General features: G+C 35.3%; 1 protein-coding gene, 1 long non-coding RNA gene and 1 pseudogene across 7 annotated transcripts in view; 2 read left to right on the top strand and 1 right to left on the bottom strand.

Moving 5' to 3' along the window:
* Positions 1-14,599, bottom strand: part of LRBA (LPS responsive beige-like anchor protein) — a 549,008-nt gene extending 534,409 nt beyond the window's left edge. For 2 of the 5 annotated variants that reach the window (XM_039875983.1, XM_039875987.1), the window contains exon 1: positions 13,372-13,590. In XM_039875983.1, coding sequence (XP_039731917.1) covers positions 13,372-13,590 — 219 coding nt within the window. Of the gene's footprint in view, positions 1-13,371; positions 13,798-14,107; positions 14,286-14,389 lie in introns of those variants that run through there. The other 3 variants (XM_039875986.1, XM_039875985.1, XM_039875984.1) reach the window with 3 other exon arrangements.
* On the top strand, positions 2,969-3,097 carry LOC120613602 (uncharacterized; annotated as a pseudogene).
* On the top strand, positions 14,549-23,267 carry LOC120613305 (uncharacterized). 2 transcript variants are annotated; one of them, XR_005655663.1, is made up of 2 exons: positions 14,549-14,684; positions 14,937-15,979. It is a non-coding gene; the product is annotated as an uncharacterized LOC120613305 (long non-coding RNA). The 2 variants fall into 2 exon arrangements; XR_005655664.1 differs by lacking the exon at positions 14,937-15,979 and adding an exon at positions 23,092-23,267 and having other exon boundaries at positions 14,600-14,684.
* The last annotated feature ends 1,786 nt before the right edge of the window (positions 23,268-25,053 follow it).

Here is a 25,053-nt window from a genome sequence, read left to right as displayed (position 1 = left end):
AGTCACCAGTCATCATGCTAATTTTTTTACTCCACCCAGGGTACCAAATATATTCAAAAAAACAACATAGAAATCTACTCACCTTGTAGTGACTGCAGAGAAAGAGTTTACAGGCTTTTTACTTAAGCTAGAATACCAAGAAAGCTTCCAATTTGAAAAGAAAATACAGATTTCAAGGAAAAAAGAGGCAGCCCAAGGGACAGGGTTTAATAATGGTTCTGTTTGCCATAGGTAGAGGGAAAGAAAAGGTATCTTTGTGGAAATTTCCGCCTTCCTCTAAAGGACAGAAAAAGTAACAGGATGTACTACCAATCAACTAACAATATACCCTGTGGGGCCAGAGAGCCGAGAAGCTAGCTGAAAACATTCTCATTAGAGTCAAAATCTGACTTGCCTTAGGCAAAAATATTCTTAAAATTTTGTTCTACAGCAAGTTTTCATGTCTTCAGATTTATACAGGAAGGGTTATCCTAATCCACACCAATGAACTGACATTTCCAGACAAATTATGCAACACTCCCAATGATTAGTTAGGGTCTCTTGGGACTATAATTTGGAATTAAGAATATTTTGCCCCCACTCCAAAAATGACAAGAGCTAAAAGAAAAACAAACAAACAAACAAAAAAAACCCAGAGAAACTGTACCAATATTTAAGGTTACTATAGATAAGGTACTTAAAGGAGTATACATGTAAATTTCTATCATGTAGGACAAAAGCCAACTCAACTGGTTCACTCCCCTTATTGAAAATGGTCCCTGTAGTTTCAAACCCTAATCAGTATGTTATCTTGAATTAGATTAGAATTCTATCTCAAATACTAAAGAAAAAAATATAGTCAAACCCTATATATAAACATATGGTGACCCTAGATAATTTTAAATTCAAAATCATTTGATGAGACAAAAATACAAAACGCCACTGCTTTCAATACAGAACAGTAGAGCACACAGCAGATCCTGTTATTGAGCATAAAATTACTTCATTTAACACACCATAGATATTATCTCATCGATTTCATACAAACTTTGACAGCAGACTTTAGGTTCCTAGAAAATTTGTCCCCAAAGTTAGTAATTTTAAAGTATTACAATTCCAAGGAACAAATCGGAGAGAGCTAAAGAAAACAAACATATAGAGGCTACATGTCATTAGTTAAAATGACATATAAAGAATGAAAGAATGTTGATAACGACTGAAGCTGGCTGATGGGTGCATAAGAGTTGTCTCATGCTTTTGCGTATGTTTGAAATTTTCCATGTTAATTTGTTTTTACTGATTTGTTTTTACTGACTGACAATAGGACAAACTTTAAACTCCAAAAAAGTGAGCTTTTGATAGATGTTTATAAATTGTAGGAAAAAAAAAACAAGGTAACTAGCAATGTGTCTATTAGTGTTTTAGTATACAGCAACCCCTGTGAGATAGACAGAATCAGCCCTACTCTACATTTTAAAAAATTAAAAATCTGAAGGGTAAATTTTTTCAAAACTATAAAAGAGTTTAAGTGAGATTCACAGCCAAAGACATGAAAGAGAGAGAGGGGTAAGGAAAAAACGGAAAATAGGATGCTTAAAGAGAAAAAAAAAACCCACCACTCTACTATTACACAAAAGACAAAATGAGACAAATACAATTTCTAGAAAACTCCACTAGTTAAAAGATTCTTATAAAATTATCCAATTACAAGTATTCAAGGAAAAAAGAAAAATACAACTATATTTAAAAACCTACAATTATTCTGCATTTGTAACTATTTGTGTATTTTACTCTAGTTCTAACATACAAATGCTAAAGAAATTCCATTTCTGCCATGCTGTTAACCAGCTACATACACACATACACATACATACACATACATACACACACACACACACACACACACACCAAAATTTTCTAAACTCTCAGTCATCTAACCACAAGTTTGATTTAATTAACAAAACACTGAAGAAGTGTCATATTTACAGCGGCACTTAACAATTGAGCAGACTTTAGTATATGTTCATTATATTTCAAATTCACTGTACAAGTATATTATCCCAACCTTACAATGTTACTATTAGTGTGAAAAATCCATTTTAAAGTACATGGACCTCAGAAAATACTAGTTTCCTTCCTCACATCTTAATTGACCAAATTCTAGCTCCTCGATTTGTCTATATAAAGTCAGAGTTAGAAAACACTAATTCTGCTACGGACTGGACCACTGATCTTCAGAAAAAAACAATCAACTGAAAACTACATACTAACATCTACTATATTCAGTAGTATCTTTATTCAGTAAATCCGTCATGGAAGCAAATCAACTTCAAGGGAAAGTCATTTGAGTAGTAGAGGCCCATTTAACACATCTTGACAAATACTAAAGACAACATCTGATAGTCTCTTCTGCAACTGAGTAATAAAAGTATCATCCTTTCCTATTAAAATGCTATATAGTAATACATAAAAGTACCAGAAAGTAGTCACTATATAAAAATCACACACACAAAAAATCAAAATTCCACTTTTCTTATAGGATCAAAAATACATAAGGTCATTTCAGTCTTGGAAGGTAAGCCAACTAAACCTTAACCATGAGTAAAGAAGCAAACTCCAGCACTTTGTATAATGATTAAGTCACTAATTCACCCAATTTGAATATCACATTCATTCATAGCCTCCTCTTCCCTAATACATATTTTAGGTTATATAAAGTGGAAGGCAAATCTTGACTGTTGGGCACACTGTAAAGAATCTAGATACCTTCCCAGAGTCACTATTCAATTACATACATGACTGAAAGATGCCTTAAGCCACTATAGCTGACCCTTGAACAACATGGGTTTGAACTGCCTGGGTCCACTTGTATTTGGATTTTTTTTTCAATAAATACCTTAAATATATTTTCTCTTCCTTATGATTTTAACATTTTCTTTTCTCTAGCTTATGTTATTGAAAGAATACAGTATATAATACATATGACATAGTCTACGGCCATATTACCCTGAACGCTCTCGATCTCATTTGATCTCATCTGATCTCGGAAGCTAAGAAGGGTCAGGCCTGGTTAGTACTTAAATGGGAGACCGCCTGGGAATATAGGGTGCTGCAGGCTTAAAAATAATAATAATAATAATAATAATAATAATAATAATACACATAACGTATAAAATGTTATCAGTAAGGCTTTGAGGACAACAGTAGAATATCAGTAGTTAAGTTTTTGAGGAGTCAAGAGTTATATATGGATTTTCACCTGCTCTGTGGGGTTGGCACCCCTAACTCCCTTGTTGTTCAAGGATCAACTATATTTCACATTTGCAATTATAAACCATATATGCCTTAGTGGTTAAGAGCTCAGGCTACATATTCCCTGAGTTTAAACTCAGCAATATTACTTGCTCAGTGACTTGAGCAAGTTACTTATTCTCTCTAAGTCTCAGTTTCACCATTTATAAAGTGAATATTACAATAGTAGGCTGTTCTACTATAACATGTCTTTGCCTTGAATTACCTCCTACAGAATTGTTAAAGAGGAGAATAGGTAGGAACAGTGTGGAAATCACGTTGGTTCATATGTAATTTCTTCCAACAGAATTAAAGAAAAATCCTTGGCAATATATAAAGATCTTAAGAAAAACCTGAGTATTTATAGAACTGCTTTCCTTTAATGCAAACAGTGCCTGGCTTAACAACTGCAAGAACCATTCAGCTTTCTCCACTATGTTAGGTATCTGACAATTTGCAAGTACAAATGAAGAAACTGCAAAGGTATTACAATGAAGTAATGAAAAAAGCTTCACCTTGGATCAGATTTTTAGTACTGATATAAAAATACTGTCTATCAGAAGCTAAGGAAACCAGGTCTACATCTCAAAGAGTACGCATAAGCTTCAGAGTTAGTGCCACAAAGGTGACTGTGATGCTAACATGAAAATACCAGTACAGATTTAACCTTGCTAGTATTTTCATTAGGGTTATTACTGGTTTTGTTAGTATTCTGGTTACAAAGTTCCACAGGTTTTGAATGGCCCACTCCAATCCTATTCTCTACCTGCTCCAGCTGTTATTTTTAGCCCTGTTATTCTGTGCAGAACCAAAGGCATTTTGGCAAAAGCACCTATACCCATCTAGTAATTGCAAGAATCGTAAGAATTAAATTGGGTTAATATACACATGAAATAGAATCTGGCACACAATAAATTTATTATTTTAGGTATTGTTAGTATCTATTATAACTCAAAATAATGAATTAACTTCAACTCAAAAGCATACCAATTATCAATATATCTTCCCCTACCTCAAAAGCCATAAATCTCACCATCACTGAACACAAAAACTGACTCCCCCAAAAAAGCCTGAAAATAAATTAAGAACCATAAGTCCAACAAATGTCTTAGTAAACTAACAAAATAACCTACTCACACTTCTACTCACCCATCCACTGACACCTACAAAAGGAAAATTATTTTGAAATGCTTTAGATTTTGTGTCTGATGTCTATTAATTTCACAGCAATTATGATCTAAAAAAAAATGAGGTGATGATGTTAATCATTTCATAATATTTACATAATTTTCTTTAATAATATTTTTCCCTATTTTAGATACTATTGAGCCTCTTTAAATTGGTGCATCTCTAAAAAAAATATGCTGACATTCTGTTTGAAAGTGATTAACTACTATATTACTATCAGGATCATTTTTTTTTAATGTATTAACATTAAATCAACAATTTTTAAGAAATGCTTTGTGTTAAAATATTTTATATATGCATGTATTTATAAGCTCTCAGATATAATGATTATTTTTATTCAAAATATTGAAGCCCAAAAGATCATAAAGATTGGATTCAGCTAGGTACCACACGTAGGATTTAAGATGATATATCTGTATTACCTTATGAGAAAAGTGTTTTCACTAGAAACAAGAAAATCTAAACTCCTAATCAGAGGCCTAATTATTTAAAACTCCCATAGCTTTAAGAGATTTATAGTCATGCACCACTTAATGATGGGGTGCATTTTGAGAAATGTGCCATTAGGAGATTTTTGTCATTGTGCAAACATTATGAGTGTACCTACTCAAACGTAGATGGTATAGCCTACTATACACCTAGGGTATATGGTATAGTCTAATGCTCTGTAGGGAAGAAAAAATAATTTTCCCTCTATCCTTCTGTGTTCTTGGGTGAGACATCCCTAATAATAAAAGACAAATTAACAGGAGAAAAACAAACAAAAATTTAATAACATGTATACCTGCTGTATACATGAGAGAGACCCAGGAAAACTGAGTAACTCACCAAAATGGCTGAAGGCACCACCTTATCATTTTCACCTGAAGACAAAAGATGTTGGGAGGAGAGAATCAGTTGTGGGAGGTGACCATAAAAAGAACGGTAAAGGTAGGTAAGGTTGTTACCTAGATTTAAGTTTTCTTAAAGTCTCAAGTCTTCTGCACTGATAAGAGTTACTAGAAATAAGGTCATCCGCCTCTTCCTGGTACAGACGCCCTTAAAAATGAAGATTTCCCTTACAAAAGTAAATATCTCAAAGATTTTCAGAGCTTCTCCCATGTCTATTTCTTAAAATTAACCAGCCTCAAAGAATCCTTATGAGACATATCCCAGAGACATATTTTGGTGACAAACCCTGTTTCCCTACAGCTCCTAGTCTAAAACCTGCACAGCATGTTACTGTACTGAACATGGCAGGCAACTGTAACAATAGTATTTGTGTAATGAGTTGTGCTACAACTTTAAGACAGCTATGACATTGATGGGCCATAGGAATTTTATGGGACAACCATCATATATGCAGTCTGTTATTGACCAAAACGTAATGTAGCACATGACTGTACTATAGTTTATAAATAAAAATTCCACGCCTATGAAGTCATTCAGTGAAAAAATATCTTATTAGGCAAGGAAAAAATCTTTTTCAGTTCTCAAGTAATAGATTTACCCCTAACAAGTCGTAACTAATCGAGACCTCATCTGTTTTTCATCTTTCTGTAAGAATGTAAAGTAAATCCAGCCCCTCACCTAGCTCTAAAACTACAAGTATTACAGAACATAAATTACTAAGAGATCGATGAGACAAGTCCAGTTAAGAGAACTCTTGAGAAATATATGCAAAGATTCAGGTGAAATAGAGACAAAACTTAGAGCATGAACATCAGATAATTACATAACCTTAGAAGTCATTTGGGAAAAAAAAAAGTCATTTGATGTCCAATTTCCTCCTCACTCTACAATATCCCCAATATGCAACCTCCTAATCCCTCCAGCAACAAGAAATCCTCTACTTCACAAAGCCCATCAAATCCAATTAAATCTTTGAGGAATCAAAAAAAAAGAGATACACAAATAAATGAATATGTCTTTAAAAATCTAAAACCAGGAGTTTTCTAGAAATTTAGCCAATTAGAAAGAATTCGTGTACTCTTAAAGGCCTTTTTTATATTGTTATTTTTGTTTTTTGCTTTTTACTTCATATTTTGTCCCAACAGCTTGTAAACCAGACTCACTAGAAATCTACGCACAAGTAGGTTTCCAAGTGTATATCTCATTACATGAGAGCTAAAATATACTTGAGTAAAAGGAAATAACTATTTTAAAATAACTAATTTAAGTCTTTTAAATTATAGAGGACTATTTTGAAAATAAGTTAAATTGCTCGTCTTAGGGGTAAAACAGATACTGAGGTAACTAAAATTGTACAATGAAAAATGCAAACTGCCTAACAAGTATCTTCATAAGAAATAGAAAATAATTTTTAAAAAAATACGTATTAAGGTTTTAACAACATATCTTTTGCAAAGAAGTTAAACAGCACCAGGCTTATTAATCATTGAAATTCATTTGATGAAAATATTAAGACATTTACATTTAAGAAATACTTTTGAAGTACCAAGCACTATGAAAAGATCTAGAGGTACAAAGATAAATTTAAAAATTTATTATCTAAGTAACTACTACAAAACAATTCCATTCTGACCATTTTTCTTTCAAGTACACAAAAACCATTAAAAATATTTTAAAGACAATATATGTGAAAAAGATACTTTATAATACAAAAATTTAATATACTAGATTAGTTCAGCTAGGTCAGTATGAGGAAAAAAGCTTTAGTTTCCTTTTCTATTAATTCACAAACAAACAAAAAAAACCTCTGATTTTTCAACTCCCAAATGATTTTTCAGTTTAAAATGAACCAATTAAAATGGAAACAAGGCTGTATACCTGAAGGGGCCTAAGTGATCAATTCTATTACTGTTTTTTTTTTAATTCTATTACTTCTAAGGAACTATAAGGTTTTTTAAATTCACCAATTCACCCGAACTTCTTTTAATTATCAACATTAATGAACAATCTACCAATATCTACTCATGATCTATATAAATGTTCATTTACTTTGAAACATTTATTCCTCTTCTACAAATTTCAATGGAGAAAGATACCATAGAAGCATTTTAATAGCAAAAAGAAAAAAAACAAAAAAAACTTTATTCAAAAATAATTTATCTCCTCATACACTGAAAACTATAAAACATTAATGAAAGACATTAAGGAAGATTTAAATAAATGGAAAGACACTCCACCATATTCATGGACTGAATAACTCAATATTCCTCCATTGTGATCTAGAGATTCAACACCTCCCCATCAAAATCCCAGCCTGCTTTTTTACAGAAAATGACAAGCTGATCCTATAACTCATATGCAAATGCAAAAGACCAAGAATAGCCAAAACAATATTGAAAAAGAACAAAGAATATATATTCCTATTTCAACACTTACTACAAAGCTACAGTAATCAAGACAGTTTGATAGTGGTATAAGAATAGACATGTAGATAAACAGAAAAGAATTAAGAGTCCAGATAAATCTTTACACTTATGGTCAACTGATTTTTGACAATGGTGCCAAGGCAATCCAATGAAAAAGAATATCCTTTTCAGCAAACAGTGAGACAATTGGATATCCACATACAGAATAATGAATTTAGACTCCTAACTTACCATTCTCTCACAGCATACAAAAATTAACTTAAAATGGATCATAGGCCTAAATTTAAGATGGAAAACTATAACATCTTGAACACAAGATGTAAATATTCTAAAATTAGATTGTGGTAAAGCTTGCAGAACTCTGTAAACTTACTAAAAATCACTGAATTGTACATTTAAAACAAATGAATATCATGGTCATAAATTACACCTCAATAAAAGTGTTTAAAAACTAGTCACTTGTAAAAATCACAATGGAGGTTAAATATATTCCAAGAAATACACAGTATATTGCAGAACCTATACTAATAATAGCTATATAGAAATTTTAAAAAATGTATAAGGTTGAATACAATGACTATCTAAAATTACAAACAAAAAATAGTTATAATAGCAATTAATGTGTCACACACTATTTTATGTGCTTTACAAGTATTTACTCATTTAATCCTCACTACGATGTACTTACCCCCATTATACAGATGGGAAAACTAAGACACTAAGAAGCTAAAAATAACTTGTTTAAGATCACAAGAGAGCGTTGAGATAATGAATATTTTTTTCCTCTTTACACAAGCATCTTTAACAAAATAATGGACATCACTGATTGCCTAGCCAGCATCCATCCGACCTTTCAATGTCCTACTCAGATTTTTTTTCTATATCCACCTCTCCCCATACAGCTCATGTGCTTCGGAGAAAACCAACTCAGGTTTAGCAGTTGGCCCTGGTTTGCTTAAGACAATCAGCACATTTCAATGGCAGTCACTGGTTCAGCGGTCCAGTCAGGACTCTTGTTTGGAGTATTGGAACAGCAAGGCTCTCTCTCCAAGAGATATGAACAGAAATACATATGGCCCCAACTGCCACTGGCAGCCATCCTACAATCATGACAGGAACAGCAACAGACTGAAGCTGACATCATAAAAAGAAGAACAGAAACGGAAAGTGGTCTTTAATATTACTGTTACTGTAAGTCTTGCCTTACCTTTGGACTTCCATATAAATGAACTTCTAAATATTTTTTTACTGTGTTTAAAACCAGTTCAAGTATTTTACTGCTTGTAAAATGAAGTACAAACTGGTATGTGGGGAAGTCCATTAACAAGTATATTTCTAGAATGGATTACTCTTAATCTTTAAACTTATGACGGTAGGTATTAAGAATAATTCTAGATACACACATCACAATAAAAACATGTTCAATGGTTATCTTTTTAATTAAGCTTCATATAAAACCTTGAAAACTACCTGTGATTTTATGTCACATACAATACTTTTAATATTTTGACATTTTAAAATGTTATTTTTTAAGATCTAGATTTCCTGAGAAATCAAAAGCTATTACACCATTGAGCCCATGTTACTGTAGACAACAATCAGCTAGAATGGAATAGCCGCTGTTCCTTTAAGTCTACAAGTACACTCTTTGCACAGTCAATACAAACGGAGCCTTTGTGTCATGTGTTCAACTCCTACAGGAATTAAGATGTTGCATCATTAATATTTAGCAGCACTACAGCAAATCCCATATAATGAGTACAGTAGTTCCCGCATATCTATGGAGAATATGTCCCAAGACCCCCGGTTGGATGGCTGAAACAAGGACAGTACCAAACCCTGCATATGCTATTTTTTCCCTATACTACTTTTTTTAAACTACTTTTGCACTCTGAGGCCATTATTAAGTAAAATAAAATACACAAGTATTGCAATACTGTGACTAATTACTGAGACACCTACTTAAGTGACTAACAGTGGGAGAGGAGGTTAAAACTTATGTATTGTTTATTTCCAGAATTTTCCATCCTTTTCGGACCATAACTGACTGCAGATACTGAAATTGCAGAAAGCCAGACTGTGGATAAGGGAGGACTACTGTAATGAAAAAATTATATTCCATCTTTTAAGCTTCAACATTTTAATTAAAATATTATAAACAACAAAAAAAATTTTCATGAAAACATGTATTTGCCACCAGACCATGGGAAACAGTATTCTTTAATTAAATAGCATTGAGTACCTTTAAATACCTGATGGAAGCCTTAAACTCAGAATCATGCTCCTGAAAACATGCCAATACATTAATTATTCAGGGTCCGAAGGATTGACAAATAATTTCAGCATACAGATGAAGACAAAATCAAATGGATTTAAATTGCTACTAGAAAAATATAAAAGTGGACCAAAAGTTTGAAACTCTTGAAGACCTTAAAAATGTGTACTATTATTCAAAACTTATCTATAAAAAAGATTTACACAACACATTACAAGAAAGGTGGTCAATTTCAATGGAATTTATAACAGTAAGGTCAAGCTATATTAGCAAAGTTGGTAGGCAGAACTTTGTAAAAACAACCTCTGGAGTTATATAGCTTTACCACTAATTTGGACAATTCTGGACAATGGGAGGTTATTTAACAGTACTGACTTTATTGTTTAAAGTAGCTAACATGAAATCAGCAAAACAATCTATTTTAATAAAATGCCTGAAAAATGGGAAAAAGCTGTGATAGCTATAAATAACACTTTGAATTTACTAATGAAAAATCCAGTAAAGACAGGATAAAAGAGGAGCACATATAGGAAATTCAGTAATATTTGTAATATACTAGTTAAGTGACATAAAAGGTTCAAAGGGCTTATCTGTCACATTTCATTAGTCATGTTACATATTCGTTTGCCTGTATCCTATTTTTCACAATTTTAGAAATTTTAATCCAATGTACCTACTAAAAAAAGTTAATGATCAACTTTCTGCAACCACATTCTGAGTGAAAAAACTGACTGAAGGACCATTTCTTTCATTTTTAAGGTCTTTTTAAAGCAGTTTTTTCAAAGCTATTTGAATGTTAAATAAGAAATAGAATGTACTGCTGGAGATTTCACAATTAATATTTAACAGGATCAATGATTGTTGTGTCCTTACATTGGGGAAAGCTATACATAAACTATAAATATCTGCTTAGGGGAGCAAACAATTCTATACCAACTCAAGAGGCAGATACAGTCCTGGAAAGGTTGCCATTCTCAGAATCATCAAATTGTAGACAATCTATTTACCTATCAGTGTCACAGTTTCCTTATCTATAAAATGAGATACAAGTATACCTAGGAGACATGTGAGTTCCAGACCACCACAATAAAGCAAGTATCACAATAAAGTGGGTCGTAATCTTTTTGCAGGTAGAGGATCTTGCCTTTGATTTGTTAAAAGGCAACACCTGTGAAGCACAATAAAGCAAAGCAGAATAACATGAGGTATGCCTGTATACGTATTAAAGAGTTGAAAGAATTTTAAAACTTATATAAAACACTAAGTAGCAGTAACTTTTTAAAAATTGTTTATTACTTAATGCATTTCCTTGAGTAGATTAAAGGCTAGGGCAGACAACTATCAATTAGGAAATATTCGGTTGCAATTGTACTAACATTGACATGGACTAGTTTACCAGATTCCCAATATTTCAGCTCCCAAAAGACTGGCCAAGACCCTAGGTATCCATGAAGGAATGTAAAAAGTATCCTAAGGGAGGATGAAAAGAGAGGAACTAATATAACCCTCTCAGCAACTTTCTGTGCTCTACATAAGAAGAGAATGACGGTGATAAGGAGGTGTAACTGAGCAGATTTTTCCCCTCCTTCTTCCTGAACTATTATCTTGCAAACGTGTATCTATGAAGGACTTATCCAATAACCTTAAAACCTCTACCAGGACTACATTCTGGGCAGCACACAAGCAAACAATTACTAAAGAATTTGGATTTTCCCTAATGATAAAATGCAAATGAAACTGCCACACAGGACATTCTAAAGAACAGAGTTTCAATCCTCCTGCCAGAGGAATGTTGTATTTCACACACAAACAACTAATTGCGGACTCTATCACTACTGAAGATTTGTTTAACATCCAAGGTACATAAGGTTTAGAAAAAGAAAATCAAAAAGGAAAGTTTTCAAGTCTATTCTGAGGTAAAAGGATACATCAACTTACCATTTACTTCCTTGAGGCTCACAAATTTTTAAAGTCCCGGGACACACAAGATCCCCAAAATGTTGATAATTGTTGAAGCTGGATGATGGATACCAGGGTTCTTTATTCTATTCTATTTTTCTGTATGTTTTAACATTTCCATAATGTATAGTTTAAAAATATACATGTGAACGTGTCTGTAGGTATTCATATATGAGCTCCTAACACAACAAACTGGTAGAGAAATACAATATTCAAAGTTTTCATATTCCCAAAGAAAGTGAATTACTCATCTAGCCACTTTCTCATTCTAGAAGTTGTATCACAGGTGACCAGACTATTAGTAAACGTGTAGTGAAGGAAATAATTAACTGCCTGGAATAAAATGAGCCTAACCTTGAAAAAGAGGCAACAGGGAAAGATAGTAAATAATTATTACTACTACACTCACTGTCTGTTCCATTATGTTATCTGCTAACACAGCTGAGTAGGTGAAAGAGGGGAAAGTATTTTTAAGGCCAAATTTACTTTTTAAAGGTTGATGGGCAACTGAGGTTGGAATAAAGAAATCTATAGAGTTCCCATTAGAAATGATAACCATTTATAAGAATGGAATAGGGAAAAAGGAAAGTATTGAATATTCATCTTTTAAAAATAACATTCAAACAAAAAATAATAAAACAAAAAAATAAAAATAATATTCACAGCTCATAGTAGTATAACCAGTAACTTTAAATGATCAACTATGCATTACTGCTGGACATGAATTTACAAAAGAAATAAAGATTATATATGCCACAATCCTCTTTTCAAATTGTCATCCAATTTTCAGAAGATATAATCCTAAATTCATTTCAAAATTTAACATATGCTAGTTATGACTAAAAATAAAACTAGTCAAAATTTAAAATAAATACTAACTTTACAGCAAATTAATCTTTCATCAGTCCTATGGACAAAACTTTTGTGTTCAAAACTTAGAACAAACTATAACTTAGGCAGTCTCAAGAGAGTGGATAAGGCCCCCATTTACATTATTTCTCAAGTCCCAAAAATGTTCACACAAGAACTTATTTAAAATGTCAAAGAGAAATGAAAACTTATACATTCCAAGGAAAAAAATTATAGAAAACTCCTCCACTGAACTCAACATATTTCCATAGCGGCAATTATTTTCTTAGCACAAAAGTGATCTGTTCACTTTCACAAAAGCTAGACCATCTTAGTTTACATAATTCCCCACTGAAAAATACAAAAAACTGTTTCATTTAGATCAGTAGAATTTTGTGTTTCTACCCATGGAAAAAGCCATGGCCAGACTGAGTAAACCACATGGCTTCCTCTTTAAGGTCTTGTTCCTCAACTCATTAAGAATATATGCTTATAAAATAGATATCTACTTACCAGGTTAAAGACAGTTTCTACAATATCCCTATTGGATACTTCTCCAACTTCAACCAACCCCGTCAACACGGCAAATTTCATTCTGATGCCCCTGATGGGGAGTCCTGGTTTCAGTGACAATGCACCCTCTTCAACAGAGGTTTCTTCTCCTTTCCCTTCACCTCCCCCGTCATCACCTGTTGGTGGCGGGGAAAGGACATTATTGTCTTCACTAGCCATTGCTAGTTCACAGGAAACTGTAAGTCACTGTGGGACAGCAATCGCTGCACTAGTATTAAGCACACGCAACGCAAAACGAAAAAGGTCACTCTCTCAAGTTGTGGAGAACCCCCAAAAGCAGTTGAAGTGGAAAGTCCTTGGCGTCGCCCTCCTCCTCTTGAATATTTGTCCAATCTCTCTCCCCGAGGCTGACAACAACGCCAAACCCTATTGGAAGATTAGGTAAATGTTAAATAAGCTAGGTTTTGTTTCAGGGTGTTCTGGGGGGGGAGAGGGGAATAGTTAATGTCCAACAAGTTACTAATAAGGCCCCACTACCAGCCAGCCACTCGCTTCTCCCCGGCTCAAGGAGCTGGGTTCTGAGTGAAGGTGGGTTCAAGAGGCCCCAGAGCAGGTTCACTCCTCCCCCACTCTCGCAGGTTTAGGCGCAGGGTAACCTCTCCTCACAGGTGCACGGAAAGAGAAACTGTAGCTGGGAAAGGAGGGGTAAGAGAAAAGGAGGGGGTCCTCGAGCTACCTTATAGAGGTAGAAAGTTACTCCTCACCCAGATATTCCGGACTCGTCCTCACCTCCCGCCAGGGAGCAGCGAGAAGGAGGTGGCGGCGGAGATCCAGGGCAGGAAAAGGCGGGGGAAGTGGGCGGTGATTATTCTCAAGCTAGGGTCAGGAGGAGGAGTGGAGCACCTCTCAGGCACCTGAGGTTCAACGGGGAGAGGGCAGGTGTGTTGTGGTCAGAAGGGAGGGTATACCCGGCGGAGACGGCGAGGAGAGGAGGAAAGAGAGAAAGAGGTCAGTGCACCTGGTCGCAGCCTCCAAGTTTCCCTAGTCCGCTCCCCGGGAGTCCGAGGCTGCACAGAACTCCATGGCTTCCTAGTCTGCCCCACCCCTGCGCTCAGCCTTTGCAAAAACAGCCGCCGCTGACTCTACGGACGCCGCGACTAAGTCTGCTGGAGGTGGTGAGGATGCTACTGGCACGGCTCGCGCAGCTGCCCCTGTACCCACTGAAGCTGCTCCCCGCCGCCATGACAGCGCCGAGGACTGCCGGGCGCGGCGTGCGCGTGCGCGAGCGAAGGCGGAGGCAACAACGCAGTGAGGTGGGGGCGCGCGGGCGGCCTAGGGGGTCTGGGGGCGGGGGCGCTGAGCGCCTACTTGCTGGCAGACCCGCGGATGAGGGCGGGACCCAAGTGAGCGCGCTGCTCAAGTAGCACCAGGTGTGGTCGTGTCCCGGCGAGGAAAGATCTTTCCTTCCAGGAGCCAACTGTTCCCCTGCCTCCCACCCCCCCGACCTGGAAGGTGGTTTGGCAAGTGATGAATTGGTGATTCTGACGCTCCTGCTGTTACTGTAGGGTTTCTGGGCGCCGAGGGAATCCGCCCCATATTACCAAGGTGTTTTCTTGCACTTGGAGGACACCTGAGAGACCGCTACGAGCTAGAGAGGTGGCAGCGCTGGAGCCAGCGAGGCTGCTGTCCTTGTCTAAGGGGAGCAGAGCCCTCGCCGACGACTGCTGTCAGCTGCTGCCCGCCCGCCGCGTTCGGCGCACTTGGAAAGTGATTTCCACTGGGATGCCTCGGCAGCTGCTACCATTTAAAAGGGGGTGGGCAGGGGCTTGTGTCCACGAGGAATGGGAAAGATTCCTTGCTTTGCAGCTGCCGCCCCACCAAACCTCTCCCACATTCTAAGGAAGGGAGGATTCCTGAAACAGCTGCTCCAAACTGCGTGGAGGCGGGGTTCATTTTGCCTAGAGATCTCTGAAGGGTTTTTTCCCCTCATAATTTCCCATTGTAAAAATTAGGTTCGCCTCATTCTCAGGTTAATTTAAAAGGTAAATTAGGATTTAAACCAGCACATATCATCATAATCTGTGTCCTTCCCTTCCACTCCCACAATTAACCGTAAAACATTCTTCCTGAAGCATTAGTAAAAACCAAATAGAGGGAAGTGGTTTTTCATTTCTTATGGTACTATTTGAAGTTATAAACCTTTAAAAAAATGTTTGTTTCATTTTAGTTAAATGGGACGTTGGACAAGTCACTTAAACTCATATTTTTTTATCTGTAAAATAAAAGCACTTCGTAAATTGGAAAAAAATAATAATAATATTTAAAGTACTCGTAGTTCCCTGAAATGAAAGTGAAACAAAAAGTGGGATCAAGCAAGTTAGGAAGTACTGTGAGGAAGTTAGAAGAAAAAACTGTGTATTGCATTGAGAGATGGAAAAGTTTCCTAGAGAAGGTTATTTGAGATGGACTTGAAAAGCAAACTGAATTTTAACTTATCACATGGAAATTTGGGAGGAGAGAGGCAACCTGAAAAAAGACAAATACAAGAGTGCCTTCTGTAGAAAGTGTTACATCTTTAAAATACTAAAATGAATTCAGCTGCACCAAATCTCATGTGGTTGCAAATGTTTGTTAAAGATTTGTTTTCCTTAAATGTGTTTAAAGACTCAAAAGATGAGGCAGGTTTTTCTCATGATCTGAATTGGTGACTCATGCATTGCCAGGCTAGGAGGCAACATCAGTGGCTTCCCATTCCTAAAAATCCCTGAAAAAATAAACACCCCAGGTTTATATTTCACATGATTACATGATTAAGTTTGGAATAAGAGGGACTGTAATGTGCCTGCAGGAGAGAGACAACTTTCATTTGACCTTCAACACATCTATGGGGAGGGAGGGATGGAGGCATTAAACAACGAAAAGATTCTAATAGCATTTTTGCTTCTTCAGATTTGAGCAAATCTGACCATGAGTATATTACTATATCTAGCTCATAACTACTAGTAAAGTGTTTGTTAAATAAATAAATGTCCTATATTACAAAGGAGCTGATGATGATAGTGAAAATGCCCTAAAAACAGTATAGTCACAATCATTCAGTATAAATGATCTAGGGCTAAGGTTTTTGTCCTGGATTTGCAAACTTACTGTTAACACTGTTCTGGTGAAACACAAGGGACATAAAACAATTATACAAATACTTCCCAAATATTGTCAACTACATTTTACAATTTTTCAGAATTATTCAACATTCTGCTTTACTTTGCCCCTGGTTACAGTAAAATTGTTGGCAAAAATTGGAGGTTCACTGCAGAAGGAAACAAGGAAGGTAGAAGGGAAATTTTACTTCTAGCCAAGCCACAGTTAAAATATGATAGCTGTGTGTTATTGTTTAGATGTAAAAAATAGAACTGTGAAAATGCTTCAGGGTGCACTATCAACTATCAAGCTCCTTCATGGCACAATACTTTGAACATTGTAGGTTCTCAAAACATACCATTTGAATTGCATTAACACTCTATAAAGTTAATTTCAATTTTTCTTGCCCCAAAACCATTACTTGAGTCTATACTACAATCAGAGGAAGTAAGTTCTTGGTATATATAGTGATCTTAAAATGGAAAACACTTATACCATTTGTTAAAATTTGTTGATATTTCTTGGTACTATAATGGAAGTTTTCTAATAAAAAGTCTTCATATGAACTATCAGCAGGTGCATTTATAGGACTGCCTTACTTGTATAGCTCTATCATACACTCAACTACTATACAAAAAGTAAGTGGGGGAAAAAGAGGAAAAGGAAGCCTTCTGTAAAGCCAGGCTCAAGTTTTCTATGACTCTAATTTGTATCTCTCTGACATCACCATCTTGACAAAATTAAGGACTAAAAGGCTTTCATAATTTTACTTGTCTTTAGCATATATTAGGGAAAAAAAACCAAAACGCTGGATCTGAACAGGAAGACTTGTGCATAACTCAGAGGAACTCAAGCAAAGTGAATGTACTTTCATGGTGAAATTGAGATTATTCATCTACAAACCTTTATCTATAACAAAGAAAAGAACATTTTGATAACAAAAGTAGAATGAGATTTTTTTTCTACTAGAAAGAACACCTAATCCACCCAATCGTAACTTCTTAACATTTTGCTGGGATATGGATTAAATGATTAAACTTACATGATATGCTATGCACCTCAATGTATATTCCTGAATGTGGAGTTTTCTTCAGATTGTTATTTAGCCTAATTTATAGGCTGGAAATTCGTGGCCCTGGCTTGCAGCACCCTCCTTGTTAGAAAGTCAAACATTTTTTTTACTATTCATTAAATTTTACTAATGTTGAATAAAACTTCAAGGGTTAGTAACCTTTATGAATAACATTTTTATTGGACATTAGACTCTGGAAATAATTAGAATTTAAGAGGAAAAGACATTGCCTACTCTTACAGTTGGAAACGCAAAAGTTTAAAAGTTCATGTGACTGTTCAATATGTATAAGTTAAAAATGATCCTTACCCAATTATATTTTGGACACTTTTAAATTTTTTTCTTGTTTATGTCACACAAAGGGCAGAGACTTTGAAAAAGGTAACTTTACTTTTAGCAAGTTTGTTACCCAAGACATAAAATATTAATGCAGTATTTCATGTAGTTGACTTGGACAGAGTAGATTGGTTCATTCGTCTTTTCTGTTTTCCCATCTCTATTTTGTTCTTTAGTGTGTGAACAGCCCATTTACAGTGTTCTCTTATGATGGTAATTGTTCATGAGACTTTAATGAAATGTACCATCACCCCATCCCACCTTTGCAATCTATATAAGTGCATATCCCTAGAATGACTGTTGGCGTTGTCAGCTAAATTGTGAATTGCTCATCCATGTGCGGTCTCTGAGAAGTCAATGTGTCCCCTGAAAGTGGTAAGTTATCATTTCAGTCATCAAGATAGAAGTGGGAGTTCACATAAGAAATGAGACACCAGGAAATTGACTTGAAACAGACAGAAAAAAAACTACATTTTCTAGCCCTCACTTTCTGGGGTTCGAACTTTGAATTGTTTGTTAGTAATCTAAATTGACAGAGAAAGATGATTTCTATAATGTAGAAGCTGGGGGGCAAGAGGTGGAAGAATTGGGGAGATGTTTATGAGTACAAACTTCCAACTAGTAGATAAATAAGACCTGGAGATCTAACATACCGCATAGTAATGTAGTCAACAGTACTGTATTATAAACTTTGAAATTGCCAGGAGACTAGATATTAATTGTTCTCACTACAAAAAAAAATGATAATTATGTGACATGGTACAGGCGTTAGCTAAATGCTACAATCTTATTGTAATGTATGAATACATCAAATCAATTGGTTGTATACCTTAAACTTATACAAAGTTATATGTTAATTATATCTCAATTAAAAGAAAAGGAAAAAGAAGTTTCCTGGAGAAGGGGATGCCCTGAGTCTTGAAGGACAAAATAAAGTATGACTCAAGAAAAGGAGAAAAAGGTGTTCAAACCAAGACAGCAAAGTGCAAAGACTTAGTGGTGAGAAATAGCATGGGTTCCGGGGCCTGTGGGACATCAAAAGGGAAATGTTCAATGAATAGTCACAGCTGGAGTTGGAGATAGAAATGTGGTGTCATCCACTAGAAAGATCATCAAGGAAAGTGTGTAACATTAAAAGAGGAAAATGACTACAGACCGTGGAGCTTGTCGTATGCAGCAGAATACCCCCATCCCTGGCCCCAAAGATATCCACATCCCAATCCCTGGTACCTGTAAATAAATTATCTCACATAGAAAAAGGACTTTGCAGATGATTAAGTCAGTATCTTAACATGGGATATTAACCTGGATTACATAGGTGGGTCCAGTGTAATCACAAGGGTCCTTATAAGTGAGAGAGGCAGAAAGGCTAGTCAGTGAGAGAACTGAATGTGATACACTGATGGCTTTGAAGATACAGGAAGAGGCCATAGGCCAGGGAGTTCAGAAAGCCTCTAGAAGCTGGAAAAGGTAACGAAACAGTTTCTCACCTCCTCGCCAGAAGAAATACAACCCTGCCAATACTTTGAGGTTAGCCCAGTGAAACCTATTTTGGACTTCTGACTTCAAAACTATAAGATAATAAATCTGTATTGTTTTAAATCACACGCGCGCACACACACACATACACAGAGAAGAAAATAGGAAAATATAGTGCTAGCTTTACCATACATGCAGCTAGCCTCAAATATAGAAAATGACATCTTGGAGCTGTAATTCTCTAATTCTGTGGGCCTTAACTTGGCCACGCTTTAGAATCACTTGGAAGCTTTTATAAATCCCCATGCCCAGGCCAATTAAATCAGAATCTTTAGTAGGACCCAGGCATCAGTATTTTTTACAGCTCCCAGGTGATCCTAGATGTGGAGCCAAGGTTTTTAACCACTGAACTAATTTATTTTTACATGATTTCATAAACTCCTTTGATGGCATATATATAATAACAAGGTTGATGTTAATTAAAGTAACTTGTATAAAGATTTTAGTATCACTCATTAAGATTATTGGAAACAACCTAGAGTGTTCCTAAACCTGGACAATCTGAACTATATATTTCTATTCCAAAAGCTGTCTTCTAAATTAGATGAGAGAAGAACTGAGAGTTCTGTATAATAAAAAGAAAACAAGACAGTTGCTGGATTTCATGTTAAAGGCAACACAGAAATAGTGTCAACTTAAAATGATTTTTTCTAAAGTAAAATGTGGTAAACAAGAAATTACCATTAGGAAAATGTACTCTAATTTCCAGGATCTAAGTGAGATTACTGGAAGTTCTATGATCAGCAACTACGAAAGAAATAGCTGGGGAAAATTATTTTATGTTGTATAGTAAAATTAGAAAGTCTTTATTCCTCTGCTAAATCCAATTTATTTTAATGGAAGATTGTTAGACATTTTAACTTTGTGTTTAAGCTTCTTTCAGATCAGGACCAGACCAATGTCAAGATATATGAAACACTCACATTCATCTGGACATTCAGAAATGCAAAAGACACTTTATAGTCACATGCTGGTTTGCACTCATACTTTAGCAAACACACATCTTTAAACACCTGAAAACAACCGGATGCTCAAGAAATTTTCACACATGCACACACATGCAGATATTCACGCACTTTCACCTGCCTGGATATCCACACGCCCACATCTCTCTCTCCCTCCCTCACTCACATACAAACACACATACAAACACGCACGCACGCGCGCGCGCACACATATACACATACACAGAAAAGAAAAAAATGTATTTTGCTTATGTCATTTCAACGGCTTGAGAAAAATCTAATATAGAAAGTAACACATGGCAGTACTGATCTAGTTCTAGTTCTGTGAGTCATAGTCGTAGATGCTTAGAAGGCAAAAAAAAAAAAATAGAAAAAGAAAAGGTAAAAAACACTACTGAATTGACATTCTGGAAAAATTAGTTAAGACTAACTTAAGTGGAAACAAGTTTGGTAAGCCACCTCCAGACTATAATACACATTTATTTCAGTCTTTCTGTTTTATTCTTTACAGATGGATGAGAATTAAGAATAAAATATAATTTATCTTTTTTTCAACTCTCTCTCAACTATTTTTAACCAGGTGTTGGTGTACAAAGTGAGCAGAAAAGTAAGCAAATAAATTTGCTGGTTTTTTTTTCTTGAGGTTCCCAAATAGTTGACCACTAGGAAATCAAAGCAAATTCAATTTTTCTTAGTATTAATAATTCTAAATTCTAATAATTCAGACAAGCTAGGTAAATTTTACCTTTTCAGTAGGATGAAAGAAGACCAGAGCCTTATCCTCTGAGTTTGCTTCCAAATCCAAAGATTAGTACAACTGGCTGTGTGTGAAGAACAGATGGTGACCAGGCAAGAATGAAAGCAGAGAGACCATTTAGAAGAACACTTAAATAGCTTACAGAAAATGGAGGCTGTAAGGGAAAGAAAAAGATTCAAGAGATATTTTGAAAATAGAACCAACAGGATTTACTAATGTATTGGATGTGAAAAGGTAAAGACAAAGAGAAGAGAGGAATGAAAGATGGCTTCTAGATTTTTGACTTGAGCAGTTGGTGGATATTCTATTGATTGAGATGGAGATGACTGGAGTTGGGCTGGGGGAATTGTGAAATCAAGAAGTTGCCTCACTTCCTTGTTACTGACTTGGCTCCTGAATTTATTTTAATTTTGTTTTTCCTCTATGGTAGATGATAAAGACGAGACTTGAAGCTCAGTCTGGGGCTCTTTAGAATGTAAAGGGAGGTGAGGAGAAGAGAAAAGAACTAGCAAAGGAGACTGAGAAAGGGGAGACCAATGACATAGATGGAAAATAGAAGTGGGGCGTTACAGTAGCCAAAGGAGGAAAGTGACTCAAGAAGGAGGAAAATGATCAGGATGTGACTGTGCTTACTCATGATGCTGGTTAATAAGATATCGGTTAATGGAAAACTTTGAGACATATCTGTACTGCTGGCTGTACCTGTGAAAGAAACTGCACTTGTTTTATAGCTACATTCATATGTTCAATTCTCCCCACTTTTCCTTCTTCACAAAATTTCTATTATCTGTCAAAAAACTGATGATGATGTATTCATTATCAATCTTATTATATTTATCTTTTCTACTTTAAATAACATTGAAGAGTCTTAGATAATTAGAAAAATAATAAATGTTAATTGTAGAAAGTTTGGAAAATGTAGAAAAGTTCAAAAATGAAAAAATGTATATACACGTAATTGCAATACCCAGAGATTCCATCTCTAACATTTGGTGTATGTACATATTCCCACTAAATAAATGTGCATTACAAAATGAAGATTATGCTAAACATACTGCTTGTAGCTTTTTTTTTTCACTTAGAAATACATCATTAATATTTCCCATGTCACTAAATAGTCTTTGAAACATGACCTTAATAACTTTATTTATTACATTATTGACTAGACCATAATTTAACAAACCTTTTCTGGTTTAAATTCAAGTTGTTTCCAATGTTTTGCTATTATAAACATCATAAAATTGTGTACTAGTTAAGAGCATAGGCTTTGACACCTAACATATCTGGCTTAGATTCTACTTCTATGACTTAATGGGTATGTGCTTTTGAGAAATTATTGAACAAATTATTGAGGTTTCAGTTTCCTCATCTATAAAACGACTATAATAATAGTATCCTTGGTAAGGATTACAGATAAAATACTTAGCATGGCACCCAAAAACCATTAGTGCTTAATAAATCTAAGACAGTACTATAATAATTAAAGTATATGTTATTAAATGACTGTATTTTTAATTTTTGAAAAAATATAAAAGCTTTTCTGATCAATTAAGCTATTTACTGTTCTATTTGCCAGCTAGTCTGGTTAGTGTTTGGGGCATCCATATAATCTTTGATTCAGTCACAAATTCCAAGAATGGACCAAAAGGAGTAATTCTGACAATGGTTTCTTCTTTGCTCACTCAGACTATTAAGAATCCATGAATCAAAACAATTTATTTTCTCAGAATCAGAATTTCAGATACGATTCTTCCAGATCACAAAAAAGTACTAGTATTTGTTAAAATATATCAAAAAGAATCTAAAAATAAACACAACAAACTGATATAAACTCCCACTTTGCCTGCTCAGTTCCCACTGCCGCCTACTTCACTTCTGCCACTTTTTTTTTTTTTTTTTTTTTTTTTTTGTAGGTAGTGAAAAGAGAGAAGGCTAAGCCAAGTTCACGTGGCTTCTAGGAAGACTACTGAATTCCATCCTGCCTAATACAACACTCCCATCATCCTACACATTCCTCTAGCACACACCAGCTCCTGTGTCAACAGAGAATTATTCTGAATTGCTTTGTAATAAAATGAGTTCTCGCTTACATCTTGGTCACCTTTTTATCACTGAAAATCCTTCAGGGTTCCTACATGTGAGCTATTTGAATCAAAACTTTTGGCCAGAAGATTTTTTTGGACAAATGCATAAGCAGCCAGATACCCTCTCCACTCTCCTGCAAAAACCTCTATTTTGTGGACTGTGAGTAGTCTACTGTGATATCTTTCTGTCGGATTCCTAGTGTGCCATGGAAAGTAGAGAAAGTACAATTACGATGTTTACACAGCCTTTAATTCTATTTACAAAATCTCTCTCTGGAGTTTCTTTCTTTTTTTTTTTTTCACTGCCACACCTGTTGGTCCAGCTCTAACCATCAACCAAAGAGCACTAAGGTCTGAAGTCAGTTTCTGATGGGGGAAATGGGAGGGGTAGCCATCAAACTGGTTTGACTGCCTGAAGATGACTGATTACCCTAGTTTTAGAAAACAAATGAAACATACAAAATAACATCAGTCTTTGGATTTCCCAACACTGAAATGGAATTTGAGGGCTGCAAACAACTACTAGTACACTTTTCACTTTTTAACCATTTTAGCGTTGCCATGTAGATACAGCTTTAGAGTGCTGCACTGTTCTCATCAGCATTACAGAATCTATTGTACCCTATTGGATTGAAAGAGTTATTATGTCCCCTAGCACCTAAACCAATTGCTGGGTCACTTTGACAAAAAAGAAAATGAGTCTCCTGGGTTAAATATAAGTTACTGAATCTGGGGGCCTGTGAGTCCATTCAAATTAAGTGCCAGCATTTCATTTCCCAATAAAAAAACAAAAGAAGGTGTATACTTAAATAACATTCTGCCTGTAGTTCCCTAAAGAATTCATTTCAAATGAGGAAAGGAGAGTTTAATTCTATTTGAAGTCAATTTCCTACATTCTTATTTAATGCCTCTGAGTTTCAATTTCATCTGGAAAACAGGGCTAATAATACCTACCAAATATGACTATTTAAGGATCAAGTGACAAAAGGATTACCATTAGATATAGTAATTATTTTTAAAAGGAAGTTTTAATATCTATAATAACTCAATAGCATAGGAGAAAAACAAATTTTCTTTAAAATCACACAAACTTTATAAGTTTTCTTATTAAGTAATGGGGTATTGGTAATAAATGCTCTCATACTTGGAAAGATAGGAATAATTCTTATATTCATGGCAATTTTTAATTGTCCCTTGTTTTCACATCCAAATGCCTATCAACTCTACTTTTTTTGCTTTGAGTTTTAATTACTTGTCTACCAATCTCTTTCCTCCCCAAGAGAGGACATTCCATAAGTCTTACGACATCTAGTATGGTTTTTTGGATATAGCATATTTTCCATAAAAGTTTGTGTTGAAATGAAGGAAGTTGAATGTAGAATCTGCTGTAGGATCTCACTCTTTCCCATTGGCTGCTACACCCTGATTGGAGCCCATTTTTCTCCTCTGTAAATGGAAAAGAGACCAGAGGAAGGAGTATAGGTACCATCAGAATGAGTTGGAAAGGAAAGGGTTCCAAAAAAGAAGATTAAATTGCTGAATGCCACAGATAGGTAGAAAGGATGAGGACTGATCAAAGCCTATTGGTTCTTCCAGTGGTTAGGGGTGACCTTCAATAGAACTGTCACAGTTAAGTGATAAAGAAAAGCCAGATTACTGTAGACTTGAAAATGAGTGGGTGGTGACAAATGGCTAGAAGAGAGTGTAGATCTTATTTCTGGGAAATGCAGTCCCTCAGAGTTGACCTCTAGTCCAGCATGACACATTGGTGTCCTCCACAATTCTATGCTC

The sequence above is a fragment of the Pteropus medius genome, unplaced genomic scaffold (genome assembly GCF_902729225.1).
Source record: "Pteropus medius unplaced genomic scaffold, Ma_sr-lr_union100, whole genome shotgun sequence".
In the NCBI taxonomy this organism is placed as follows: Eukaryota; Metazoa; Chordata; class Mammalia; order Chiroptera; family Pteropodidae; genus Pteropus; species Pteropus medius.
The sequence above is the reverse complement of the archived record's forward strand: the minus strand, read 5'-3'. Positions and strand labels throughout refer to the sequence as shown.